This window comes from Lutjanus erythropterus, chromosome 6 (assembly GCF_056507025.1).
Source record: "Lutjanus erythropterus isolate fLutEry1 chromosome 6, fLutEry1.hap2, whole genome shotgun sequence".
NCBI lineage: Eukaryota > Metazoa > Chordata > Actinopteri > Lutjaniformes > Lutjanidae > Lutjanus > Lutjanus erythropterus.
The window spans coordinates 2710183-2724194 of NC_139322.1; the positions used below are offsets into that span (position 1 = coordinate 2710183).

At 38.2% G+C, this 14012-nt stretch overlaps 1 protein-coding gene across 2 annotated transcripts; it reads right to left on the reverse strand.

Moving 5' to 3' along the window:
* Positions 1–2233: 2233 nt before the first annotated feature.
* On the reverse strand, positions 2234–12108 carry LOC146324629 (ER membrane protein complex subunit 3). 2 transcript variants are annotated; one of them, XM_084720224.1, is made up of 9 exons: positions 12022–12108; positions 9118–9322; positions 8850–8907; positions 7760–7853; positions 6765–6869; positions 5721–5802; positions 4982–5061; positions 3629–3711; positions 2234–2511 (listed from the first exon to the last, which is right to left on the reverse strand). In XM_084720224.1, exons 2-9 carry the CDS (start codon positions 9270–9272, stop codon positions 2383–2385), a joined length of 786 nt encoding a protein of 261 aa, XP_084576350.1. In that variant the 5' UTR covers positions 9273–9322; positions 12022–12108; the 3' UTR covers positions 2234–2382. The 2 variants fall into 2 exon arrangements, with proteins under 2 accessions (XP_084576350.1, XP_084576351.1); XM_084720225.1 differs by lacking the exon at positions 12022–12108 and adding an exon at positions 11299–11321.
* Between the last annotated feature and the right edge of the window lie 1904 nt (positions 12109–14012).

A 14012-nucleotide genomic window follows, 5' to 3' on the forward strand; every position in this document is an offset into this window, starting at 1 on the left:
TTATAGATGAAATTTGTATTCATGCATAAAATTATTTGACAGAATGGCAGGTAAGCTGTGTAACTGTTCCCAGTCTGTGCAGAGAGACGGACGCAGGCGAAGTTTTCTCTCTGTGGTCGGAGCTCTTACTGATTTTTAAACCGGCTCTGTGTACAGTATTTTTGTATTGTAAGAAATGTATTATTATTATTATTATTATTACCATTCCTGGGTGGAGCAGGAGGGAAGCTTGGGCTGATTTCTTTCTTTGGTCTTCCCTGTCAAATATCAGATGAAAATATTTTATTGTACTTTCAATCTTTTGATATGAATAAAAGGATGATTATTACCACAATGAAACGAGAGCGAGTTTTTACACGTCTGAGTTGCTGCAGCTGTGTAACAAAGTGTCTATTTGAGCTTCAAGTTAATTTCTAATCTGAAGGAAACATTTTTCAACCTGGACCACATTTTCTCTTATTTTAAAATTATATATTATTTTTTTTAAATCAATAAATTCAGAATGGAATATTTTAAATAAAACTAAATGTTTGTAAATTGTTTACAGAAGCAAAGTCACCATATGAGGTCAATAATATCTTCCTGAAAACTAAATTTACAAACAGCCTTTTCATAATGTTACAGTATTTATGTGTCTACAAAAGGAGAAAAATAGACTGTTAGTGAAATTCAATACTTTTTTAAATATCCTGCAGGTACCCTGTTTAAAAAAAGACTGCACTGGAGTTTTTTTTTTTTTTTTTTTCCAAAACGCTGCACTGATGAGATGATTTTACAGCTCTGTCATGACCGTTGGAAGGTAAACAGTCAAAATTCGGCATTTGTGGTAAATAATTTACCAAGAACGTGCGTTTGTATGTATTTGATCGGCTAACGTGGCGTCTAGTTGATCAAATTTTACTTTTTTTAAAATCCCAGAGATGGATTTTACAATCTGGAATCAAACCTTATAACTGTTAAAGAAAAACTACGGTGTTACAACGTTGGTCTTATTTTTCTTGGTCCAGCCATCAGTTGTATCAGTTACAACAACACTGTACTCATGAGTGTGACTTAAACTAAAACATGAACTCTGTATATTAGCATGGTCACAATACTGGAATTTACAACTTCAACTGATGAAGACCAACAGATCATTGGTTTCACGCCCCGACAACTTACATTTTCGAATTCTCCTACAAAAAGATTGTCAGTATGGTATCAAGAGTGATATAAAGGCCAGAGAGCTACACTGTTTTTTTTTCCCTTCAGACACACATCGTATGCTGCAAGTAGAATAGAGAAAAAATACAGGGATAGTTGTGATTCTGCCTTTGATTTTGCTCATCTCAACTGACACAATATTGAAATCCTTAGTGAGTACAGTCTTGTTACTGATGGAACTGATGGAGAAAGCTACAGAAATAAGCTACAAGATGTAACAACTGTCTTTTTGTTTCATGTGTTTCCGCTGTACAAACACCACAAAGTTAAAATCCCAGCTTGTGCAGGCAGGTACGTTTGTGCAGGTAATAATTCCCATCACCACTTTAACCATCACCTTACCGGGTCTGATGCTCATGACGGGACGGGACAGTAAACCCGGGTGTGAAGTGCTCTACGATACAAACAAGAGAAAAGTGATCAGTTGTGATGGCACCTTTATTTAACTGTTGCACACTCACTTGGAGTCGCTCTGGACAGCAGCCACAGCTGGATGACCACAGTGTAGAAAAGTACATGCAAAGTGTCCGTCCCGCAGGATGAAAACATGAACGCTCCTCTGTCCCGCTCCGTCCTCCCGAAATGTCCCGGTCGTCCTTTTAACGCCGCGCCGCGACAGAGAAACATCTTCCTGAGAGGATTCGTCTGGTGCAGAATCTGCTGGTTAATCAAACAAACCGCTGCCTCTGGAACATCTGGGAGCTTTTCTAGAGCTCGTCTGCACCGTAGTACAGAGCGAAGAGGATTTAAAATGTCCAGTTCCAATCTGTTTTTTTACAATCTGTCTTCTTTATGACAATTGAGCCAACCAGACGAAGGCCAAGAGACTGTCTGGAAAGCTCCAAAAGAGTTTGGAAAGTGGACCTACTTAAAGGTCCAGTCTGTAAGATTTAGAGGGGTTTATTAGCAGAATATGGTTGAAATATTAACATTCAAAAGTATGTTTTCATTAGTGAGTAATAAGAATCGTGTTTTCGTTAACTTAGAATTATTTATATCTACAGAGGGTACAAGTCCTCTTCCATCGAGGCCACCATATTGCACCTCCATGTTTCTACAGTAGCCCAGACAGCTTTAGAACCATCATAGAACCTGCATGTGTTCTGTGTTTTCTGTACAGACAGAGTTCTAGAACCGTCCACAGATGTTCCGGAGAGCTCGCGGGAGCTCTTCGTTGCTCTAGAACATGGTGGACTTGAGGTCCTGGCTGAAGAACGTTCCAAAGTTGAGATCTCTGGACATCAGCTCCTCCTCCACGTTCTCCAGCGCCCACTTATGTTCCACGATCTCCAACGCCTCCCACTCACTCTGACACAAACAAACAAACAGGGGAGGTGTGAGTCCCAGTATTAAATCAGCATATCAGTAAAGAGTCAGTTTCTGCTGAAACGTCCCGTTTATTTTTTGGGCCATTTCACCAAATCTGTGCCTTTTATTTTATTCATTTTATTTTACCTTTATTCAACCAGGCAAGTCATCAAGAACAAATTCTTATGGTGGCCAATCTGTTGCATGTGATAATTTTTCAAAATTAAACTTCATTCTTTATCTTGTATCTAAAGACACGTCAATCTCAGGCCATTTTATTTATGTTTGTTTGTTTGTTTATGTTTGTTGTCCTAAATGGAAGATTTTTGCATTCTTTTGTGACAGGACTGAAAGTAAGAGGACTGGGAATAAAGTACAGCAGTGGCATCAAAACTGGCAGCGTGAGAAGACACAGCACCTTCATGTAGTTTACAGCAAAAAATGTGTTTAAAAACAACAGCAAAAAAATTATTTAAGCAACAGAACTGAGATTGATATTCTCAGTCAAATCTGTCATCATATAAAAAAACTGAAGGAGAATCATTATGTTTCATGGTGAAGTGGAGTGTTTAAGAATGGACATCCTATTTTTCAGTATTCTAGGTAGTTTTTGGTCTGATGTGTGTATCTTCAAACTGCAACTAGAACTAAATTACAGAGCGTTTTACTTAATAATATAATGGTATATACTGTTAGTTTTAATGGATATTTATGCATTTAATGTCCTTGGAGTGGTGGAATGGCCCTAATATGTTTTGACTGACATTAGGTGTGTTTCCATTGGACTCATGAGAAAACTCTAACGCTCATCAGTAAACATGAAACTAACAGAAAGGTCTGATTTCCATCCTAAATTGTTTTTCACCACTTGAGGATTGACTAGCGCTCTTTTATTTATGCCATATTGTTGCCGTCTCTTCTTCTGTGATGGTATTACGGTTTCCTGATTAAAGAACTGGCGCCACCTACTGCTAATCTCAATGAACAAACTCCTACTAACTGCATAAGTTAGGTAGCTGAGAGGAAAAAAGCGTTCATTCACATTCTGTTTTGCCGATTTACTCAGAATTTGGATAAAATTTGGATGGAAACACTAATGACTTTGTTGATGTCTCACCTTAAAAGCCTTGTTGGGGTCAGGGGGCATCGCCATGGCAGCACCCGTCATCTGGTCCTGCATGATCCGTGACTGGTCAGCAGCTGGGGGTTTTTAACAACACCAGTTTTAATTTGTTAAATCAAACAGACCAACATTCATGTCGGTCTTGTTGTGATGTAAAACAACTGATTTGTAAGCATGAAAGGTTTCGTCAGACTCTTTAGACTCTTAAATATTTTTGACACTTTTTGAGTTGAGAGCTGAAGATGTTACAGGAAAAGGATCAGATCTGTGTGTAATGAACGGTTCATGAATGCAGTCCAGTGGTTCCACTGTGCAATTCTGTATTTTCTACTTATCCAAAAATGTCAAAAAAAAAAAAAAAAAAAAGACAGTGGCTGTGTTCGAAACCGCATACTTACCTACTACTCATACTAACTTTTTGAGTATGCAGTATGTCTACACTGGCAGTATGCGATTATTGAGTATGCGAGAAGTTCCCGGATGCATACTGCATTCGCCAGAAATGTTGAGTATCCATCATCAGCTTACTACTCACACTCAAATTACCCAGGACGCAACGCGACGTGACGTCACCGCGAACAGGACAGGGGAAAAAAAGCGTTTTTATCAGTTTTTCCCTCCAATTTTTATGCTTGGAGGTATGTTGTTAGCGATTTCTCATTGGATTTACATTTATTAAGAAAGTTTAAAAAATAAATACAACTTGCATCTGACAACAAGACCGATCTTCGTCTCATAGCCGACAAGACTCTCCGCCGGTAAGGCATCATGACTGCTCAAATTCCGTTAACGGGACGAGATCAGTCCAAACGGCGGTGTCAAGCAGGATGTATTGCGGGTTGGTTCGCTTCTTGTTTTCAAAGTAAAAGCACTATTTATCACCATGGTCTTTTGGTATGAGAAAGGGAAAGGGGTGTTTTATTTTGTGAATATAACCGGAAGTGTGTTGGTCACTGCGGCTAATTTAAATTTCGCCGAATTCGTCCGAACGAAATTGTAAACGGTTGGTATTTGGACAAATAAACGGCACACTCGTGATCTAAACGGCCACTTTCTCGCCTGATTTAAAAAAAAATCTCGATAAAGTGATATATTTAAAGAGTTTAGAGCTAAAGTGAAATCAGCTTCAGCCTGTCGATTTCGGCTCGGGTAGGAGCGTAATGCATTGTGGGTTATCATGCAGTACGCTGTAGTGTAAACGCTTTGCATACTGTCTGATGGATTGGGTATGCAGTATGGAGTATGGATAGTATGGGTATGGAAGTATATAGTAGTTAGTATGCGGTTTCGAACACAGCCAGTGAGAAGTCAAAGATCAAAACCACTCAGTGGGACACAGAGACTCACCGTTGTCCTGTCCCAGTATGAGGCTGTACATGCTCCTCAGTCCAAACACATTCAGGAAGTACCAGGACGCAGAACTCACCCTGCACACGTGGAGACGCAACATTAAACACACAGGAGATTATGGAGGAAATTCTCATGAATGAATAAACAAAACATAAGTGGATCAAAGTGTGAAATAATCCAGTTGTCTAAACTCAACTCATTATTATGACACAAGTTCATTTCAGATCATTTTTTTTAATTGCAGCAGTTTTTCACTTTAAAATGTTTTTTTTTCCAAAACTTAATTTCTCAACAATGATGCAGAGCCACTAATGTGACGTCTGTCTGCTCATTCACACTGAAGCAGGATTTTATTACAGACTATTAAACAGACGTGTCACAATTCATCAAATCCACGATTTGATTCAACTTTTTGTTTTAAACTGTGACACCCCTACTGTTTTATAATATTTATTGTATCGAGAAAATTTAAATTAAATTATTTTATATTTTAGGTCTCTATCAATGACAAAACAGAACTTTTTCTTTCTTGTTGATATTAAATCAGTATTTCATTCAACAAATATGCCCTGTTCCATATGAAGAGATGAGTGTGAATAGATTATGAGTGTATTGAACATTTTTCCTTGATCTAAAATAACAGAGTCTTATGATCTTGTTTGTGAATGTTTGTATTATAACAGACTGCTGTTTGTGTTGTGTTCACTGCCTGGTGGTTTTCAGTGTCGATACGTACCAGGAGGCGTCCAGTGACAGCAGGTCGATGCCTCTCTGTAACATCGGCTTGAACCTCAGAGTCAGAGGGAACGGCACCTTGGCTGCAGGACGACAACAAGAACTCATAAATAATCACAACTGATTCATGTGAGCTGAGCAGAATGAGGCCGTGATCATGAGACGATTGTTTTATTCAATCCCTGTGAATTTATTTCATTTCTACTGCATAGAACGGCTCGACATGAATCCCTCAGAACTGACCCTTTTTAGTTTTCCATTGTCAATCATCATCAGAAATCTACTCACCCAAAGTCAATTTTTTCTTGCCGCTGTACAAACTGTTTTATTAGTGGTTATTAAATAACAAAGACTAAAGTTAACTGTCATGTTTACTCAGACAATAGCACTTATAATATGTTCGAGAAATAGTGAAAAATATCCATCATAGTTTTTCAAAGTCCACTGTGATGTCTTTAAATGTCTCGTTTTGTCAGTCCAAAACTCAAAGATATTTAGAGAGACTGAAAACAGCATTTTCTGCCATTTCTTAACAATAAATCGATGATAAAAATAGTTTAATTCTTCTTTACCATTTGCCCGGTCGGGCAGTTCTCTGTCGAGGTTCTAGGCGGGTTGAGCAGACAGTTAAGGTGGAGAGAGAAAACACTGCAGACCACTGATTGGTCAGAGAGAATCAGAGTCACCTGTGCTCTGATGTGGGATTTCTCAAACTATCTTTTGTCTTGTTGCCTTTTCTGAAACGGTCTGTCTCCTTGCTGTGCCCTCATCGTTCCCGCAGCAGCATTTTCACACACTGTTGCTATGACGATCAGCTGAGAATCCTGCCTACACTGAGGAGTGTACAATCTGCAGTGGAACACAAACTCCAGAAAAGGACCTGGTACCAAAAGTGAGTGGAGCCGAGCCGTACCACGCAGCGGAAATGAAGCTGCAGTGATAATGAGTTTGGGGAAGAATCCAGCACGTCCCTCAGAACGGCTGTTTATCTTGCTGCTGGCGAGAAACTTGACTGTGTGACGGTGCGAATGACTGCAGAACTCACTGATGACGAATCCAGAGAACGCCCAGTTGATCCATCCACCGATCAAAATCATGGGCAGGACGTTGGTCAGATTTCCCTTCATCATGTCGGTCAACATGCTGGTGTCTGAAACACACACAAACACACACACAGTTTAATGTTTGCTTGTTTATTTAGACACCCATTGACATATAACATCATCTTTTCAATCTTTTTCTTCTCATTCCTTTTATTTCTGTTTATTTATCTTAACACAGGTTTTCTTGTTTATGTTGTTTTTAATCTCTTTTATTGTTCTGTCTTTTTCTATTTTGTTTTTTGTCTTTCTGGATTGTGTTCAGTTTTTGTTTAAGCTTCTGTTATATTGTTTACTGTGTATCCTGCTTGTGCTTTGTCTACCAACGCACTTTGTAAACTCGGTTTTGTTTTCTGTTGCTACATAAATTCAGTTACTATTTTCATTATTATGACATCTGACATCTACACACACACACCGTTAGACTCAGCAATACTAACGAGAAACACTGACACAAACTACATTAACACACAATTTATCACCTCTTAAAGACCAACAGTAATCAAAGCAACACATGTCCTCTGATTATAGATTAATCAGGATAATTCATTTCTCTCCATCTCCTCGTGTTCATTAGCATGAACTCTTCTTCTGCATACCCAAGACACGACCATCTAACCACTACCTGAGCTTCTAATCCACCTCACAGCCACAGCACTGTGACAAATGCTCTACTTGTGGAGAAAAGAGCCAAACTGAGCGTGACACACGTTTTTACCATCCAGCACCAGTAAAAACAAAGGAAAATATACTTTTAAGACAAGACAATAGCTACATAAACTACTTGACTTTATAATTTAATGATGGTTTGAAAATTTGGAAATCATGGCCCATCCCTACTGGACATATCAAGATAACCCCCGTTTACTGTCTTTCTAACACACACAAACACACACGCATTCGCAGACACACACACACACACACACACACACACACACACCTGTCATGGGGTTCTTGGGGACGACCTTCCTCTTGACCTTCTTGAAGAAGCCGGTCTCTGCGTTGTTGAAGTAATGTTTCCTCATGGCGAAGGACTAAAACAGTGAAAACATGTTTACACACAACAGCTCAAAGCTCAGTTACACACACACACGCACACACACACAAACACCTCTACACAACCAGCCCTTTATCAGTTAAAAGTCTTGTGTTACATATTTTTAGCACCTACTTAAAGGACCAGTGTGTAATAATTACAGGAATTTATGTACATAAATGAGATATATTATATATAAATATGTTATTTATTATTATCAATCAACGTAAACTCATAATCTATATGTCTATATGCCGTCTATGGCAGCGCAGAGCGGACAAACTGCACTAACAGTGAGTCTTGGGAAGCCCATGGCGACCTTACGTAGACGCCGCAGCGTAAACACGGAAGTAGACGGGGAGGATAGACGCGAGTGATTGCTGGCAGATCATTTAGCGTTGTGAACCTTGACTGGCACAGTTTTGACAAATGGAGGATCATACATACACTGTACAAGAACAAAAAGCAGCGGACAGTGAATCCACGTCATCCAAGAAGCGGAGACGCGAAGAAAGTAAACGCAAGCATATATTTTAAATTCTATAAAAAATCATGCATTTTTAAATTACATGGATGCAACACAACATCAGCCGATGTGTGAACTCAGGCTGCAACTAATTGTTATTTTCAGAGTTTATTAATAGGTGAATTATTTTCTTGAGAAATTGGTCAATAGTTGCTTATTTTAAAATGTCAGAAAATTGCGAAAAATATCAGTCGGTATTTCCCAAAGCCGAAAATGACGTTCTCAAATGTCAAAAGACTTGTTTAAGAAGGCTAAATGCATATTAGACATAAAACAGTGTGAGGTAAACAATGTCAGATATGTTACAATGACCTCTATCACCCAGCCTTTAATATACTGAAATATCAAAGTCAGGAAAATAGTGAAATGTCAGCAAGGTATGGAAAAAAAAACATAACAGTGGTTAATTCTATAGAAAAATTATTTTGAATACCCAATCTGTGAGTCTCACTGAGTGTGTGAACACACCTGTCTGGGGATGTACTTTCCATTTTCTCTGAGGATGCGGCTGCGCAGGAGCACCTGGCTAAACAGAAACAACAACATAACCTCAGATTAATGACAGCAAAGTCCAGTCTACCTACCAGCCAATCACAAACACACGCTGCGTTCACACAGGAAGTTCAACAAACACAGAGGCGAGCTTGCAGGAGAAAACAGCATCACGTTCTGCATCGCCACTACAAAATGTTGACATAAATAACTGAATATGTTGTGGGTCAAAGTGACATCTCACCTGTCAGAAACCTGCTCCAGGTCGACCTTTTTGTCGCTGTGGAGCAGCTGGGTTACATAGTGACGGATGATCCCGACGAAGAAGGTGATGAAGACGATGGGCAGGACCACCCACATCCGAATACTGGAGTCCAGCAGGAGCTCTGGACTGGCCATCGCTCTCTGATCAACCAGCCAACACAGACAGAAACAGACAGGGAGACGATCTGAAAGAGGAAACAAACCCTGTTATTCTTACACCATATTTAAGTGCCATAAAATGTACAAACTGCAGTTATTTTGGCAGGATAGAAAATCTTTTAACACAGCCTTTAGATCATCACAGGATGCTGAAGATTAGTGATTTTTACATTTTCTCTTCTGTATCAAATGATTTAAATTGTTCAGCAGCTTTGTTCCCACAGTCACTGCTGGCAGCCATTAAAAAACCTAGAAGGTGAGATCTTTTTCCAAATTAGTAGTTATATCCATTTTATATTTATTTTATTTTTTATATTTCATATATTTGTATCTGTTTGGCCAAAAAAGTCTTCAGTACCTTCATAATAAATGTAAATGTTGTTAAAGATTGCAAATGTCTTCAGTGTTACAGCAGCCGGGTAACAGACATCACATAAAAATGAGGTTGGTAAGAACCAAAATACATTTTAAAAAGCCAAATTATATACAATAACTAAAACAGAGTAAAGTAAAAGATGAGAATAGCGTGGTGATAATCAGTCAGCCGATCAATCGGGCACATTATCTGTCATTTTGAGATAACTGACTCTGGACAATGCCTTCGTTCTCGTGAGTTTTGAGGAGGAGGTAAAAAACTTTGTTTCGAGCCCTGTGCTGTCATTCTCATACATCCTACTGTAAACACTGGCCTAAATGTCCTCAGTCACCATCATCTTTTCTAAATAAATACATTTTTCCACCCTAAATGTCAGCAAATCTAATCTAAAACTCTTATGTTATGATGTACAGAAGAATATTGTTTATTGATGTTGCTTCTGACATACTGTACCTCGCTCTCCCTAAAATGCCAGCCATGTTCTGAAATCTACAGCATAACCTAACACACACACACACACACACACACACACACACACACATATATATAGCTGGCTAAGTTAACCATGTATATTTAGGGCTGGGTACCTAACTTTTTATTATTTATATTCTTTATATAGTCCAATACTGTACAGATATCCAGGTTGAATACAGTGCTCAGTTTCTCCAGTTGCTCTCAGATCTTTGAACAACTTCTTCTTTATAGTACATAATTAATTTGTAATGTGTAATGCAATTTTCTCTTTGTTAAAATGGATTTTATAAAATTGGTACTGAAAAAAGTTTTGTCCAGGAATCGGTATCAAAGCCATGGAATTGCCAGTGTTATTGAAAACTTTTGAACGATACCCTGCCCTTCATACATTAGAATGAATGTTCATGAAACAATGGAATTAAACACGACTTTTGTTACTTTTGATAACAGCATTATCTGTTGTCCATTGGCCACCCTGCTCTCTTATAAGCCTGGACGATATAGCTGAAAAACCCATCACTACAGTGAAGTTTAATAGGGATCAATACTGATAATTATTGTACAGGTTGTGACTGACAACATATTGTGTACTCCAAAGATCAGAAGCCGCTATGGTGATACAATAACCTTGTTGTATTATCGCTAGGTGATGTAGACAAACTCAAATACCACAATATTTTGATCAAATACTTCAATACTGATACTGCAACAGAACTGTGCGCATAATTATTGGTGCGTTCACAAAATATAAACACAATTAGACTTTTGATAATAATCATCAGTAATGTGGATATAATGACAAAGTGGGTAAAGGCAGATAATAGAACAGCTACAACAGCCTGATATGTTCAGAAAATTACATCACTTTACTGCAATACAGACTTAAACACCAGGAAAAGACAACATTTATATCTAATTACAATATAATGATATCCAGAATTTTATCTATCTAGTCTCATATAACAATACAATATAATATTGATATATTGCCTAGCCCTGCTCTTTTGGATAAATATTGGCATCAGCTTTTGAAAAATCCCATATCGTCTAGTCTAAAAGTAGAACGACAGTATTTGAATGTACACTGTGCAACAACAAGGTCATGACTGCACATTACAGATACTAGCTGCCCCAGCACTGTATATTCCACACCTGTCTCTGGTCTGCCCAAGTCTAATGAGCTCTATCAGGTGTGTTCAGCCAGTGAGGAGCAGGTGACCACACCTGTTAAGGTTAATCAGGCTCGGATAGAGCAGGAAAAGATGGAAGAACCACTGCTGTAATCACACGCCACTAACACCAGGACAACACAACCTAATGCAAAGAAACAATTTCTTCTTCTGATTTTCATTAAACATTTTATTTTCCCTGTAGATTAAAGGAGCTCTACAGATAAAACCTTCCATGCAAGTTACACTGTAACTACACGACGTTACATAATTAAACAGATGTATAGACTGATAACTCTGCCCAGCCTCGACTCAGTAACACATTAACTTCTAACAATAAATGAACTGACCTGTTAAAAACGGCCTGAAGAGCGGCTAACAGCTAACGAAACACAACAACCAGACACAGCTGCCGCTCCAGCCGTTACTTTTACTGAAATTAACTGTAGCTAAGCTAACCTACTACAGACAGCTGTTCAAACAACCAGCTAATGTTAGCATTAGCTCGTTTCCCCCAATAGAAAGTTGGCTAAACATGCTAGCCGGCTGCTAACTCGGCTAATTAGCCTAACTCACTCTCTCACTCTTTCACCGTAGAACGACCGTTTCTACGAACCGACAGTCCGGTTTCTTTCATAGACTTTGATGAGATGCCAGCTGCCGAGAATAACAGAAAATATATGTTTAAATATGTAACGTAACTTACCACATTTATAAACTTTACGAATTAGCAACGCAACAAACACGTTCCGGTGTTTAAAAAAACGAAGTACAAGCACTTCCTGTTCAGGCGGAAACAACGATCACGTGATAGATATAAATAAAATACTGCAAAATAAAATGTATTTTTGTAGAACATTGTATGAAAATGAATCAAATAAATGCTCGATCAATAAGAAAAAAAACGAAAATTCAAAAAAGTTTACAGTGCTCAATTTATTCCCTTTATACTATAAAATAGTTTTTAATTGGATGTTTTATTTTATTTTCATCATTTTAGGATTTGTTAATAATATCAGTGTCATTGTGTACTTGCTGTGTGTGACCACTGCCTTGTTATATATATGTTTAACTGTATTCCAGAAATTAATTATTAATTATTAATAGAATTAATAGAATACTGACAATCTGACAATAGGAAAATCTAATTATTGCATTCATTTAATAGTTAAACCTGGAAATGAACACATCTCCAGACCCAGGAACTCCCTGTTCTGTTGCAGTCACACTTGTCTGGTGCCACTGTGTTGCTCATGATGCCCCTCTCTCATCCTGGAAGATCCCTACTGGGTGAGGAAACGACCAGCAGGATTGAAATCGTTTAGCTAAGCTTTTCTCCTATGCTTTTGAGCAAAGAATGTGTGGGGAGTGTGTCCTGTGTTTAATGAAGGAATCTTCTGGTGGGCAGGCTGGGCCATATACAGGAAAGGCAGGGAGAGCATACCAGCTTCCTGCACACAAGATCCTGCATAATATCTGGGCAATAGTCTTTACACTGTATTACCACTAATGATTTACAGTGCTGGCCTCCTTTTTAACACTCAACATAAATAACAATTACATTAACCATGCTAATGTGAAGGTGATTATTGTTCAGTTCTAGCGTGAATGATGTGTGAACAATCCTTGTCTTGTTTTATATACATTAAATAAAGTTGTTTAAAAAAAAAAAAAAAAAAAAAAAAAAAAAAAGACAGACTTCCGGTATGGAGTAGAGCTTTTACATTGAATTGTTGTATGAACAATCCTTGTCTCGTTTTATATACGTTAAATAAAATTTTCTTTAAAAAAAAAAAGATCAACTTCCGGTTTGGACTTCCGGAACGGAGTAGAGCTATGGCGGCGCCATCTTCCCTGCAGGCAGGTACTCTTGGTTTTGTGTTAAGAGGACACCCCCTTTAATACCCAATCATGATACTGTCACCTGTCTACCTGAGGAATGTTCCAAACAGATGTTTTTTGAGCATAACACAACCTTCACAGTCTTTCGTTGCTCCTGTCACAACTTTTTTTAGAACATGTTGCAGGCATCAAATTAAGAACGAGTGTATATTTACAAAACAAAACAATTAAGTTTAACAGTTTGAACATTAAAAATCTTGTCTTTGTTCTGTATTCGGTTAAATGTAGGTTGAAAAGTTTTGCAAATCATTGTATTCTGTTTTTATTTACATTTTATGCAAAACACAGACTTTTTTGAAATTAGAGGTTGTATGTCAAGGGTCTGAACAGAAATGGGGACAACATAAAAAAACAATCAAGAAAAAAAACATACAATACCTCCATACTGCTTGACTGGCATAATCCAAGTCTCCTAAAGCCCCGACACGCCAAGCTGACTTGAAATTTCCACCATGTTTTTAGCCTGAATCTTCACTGTAGATTCTTAACTTGGGGCCACATTCACATGTGCGTACACACCGTCTGAACTGGGTGTGTGTGGTTCAGCTGTGTACACATGCAAGTCAACTTGGCATGTTGGGGCTTCAGGAGACTTGGGCTTTTACATTTGATAACTAGTCACTACTCACTTAAATTATTCTACAAAACCTTCAACTGCCATCAGTGTGAGTCGATAATGACTGAATTTTCAATTTTGGGTGAACTATCCCTTTAAGGTGCAGTACTGCAGTGTGTGTGTGTGTGTGTGTGTGTGTGTGTGTGTGTGTGTGTGCAATCACTCAAACAAAACAGGAC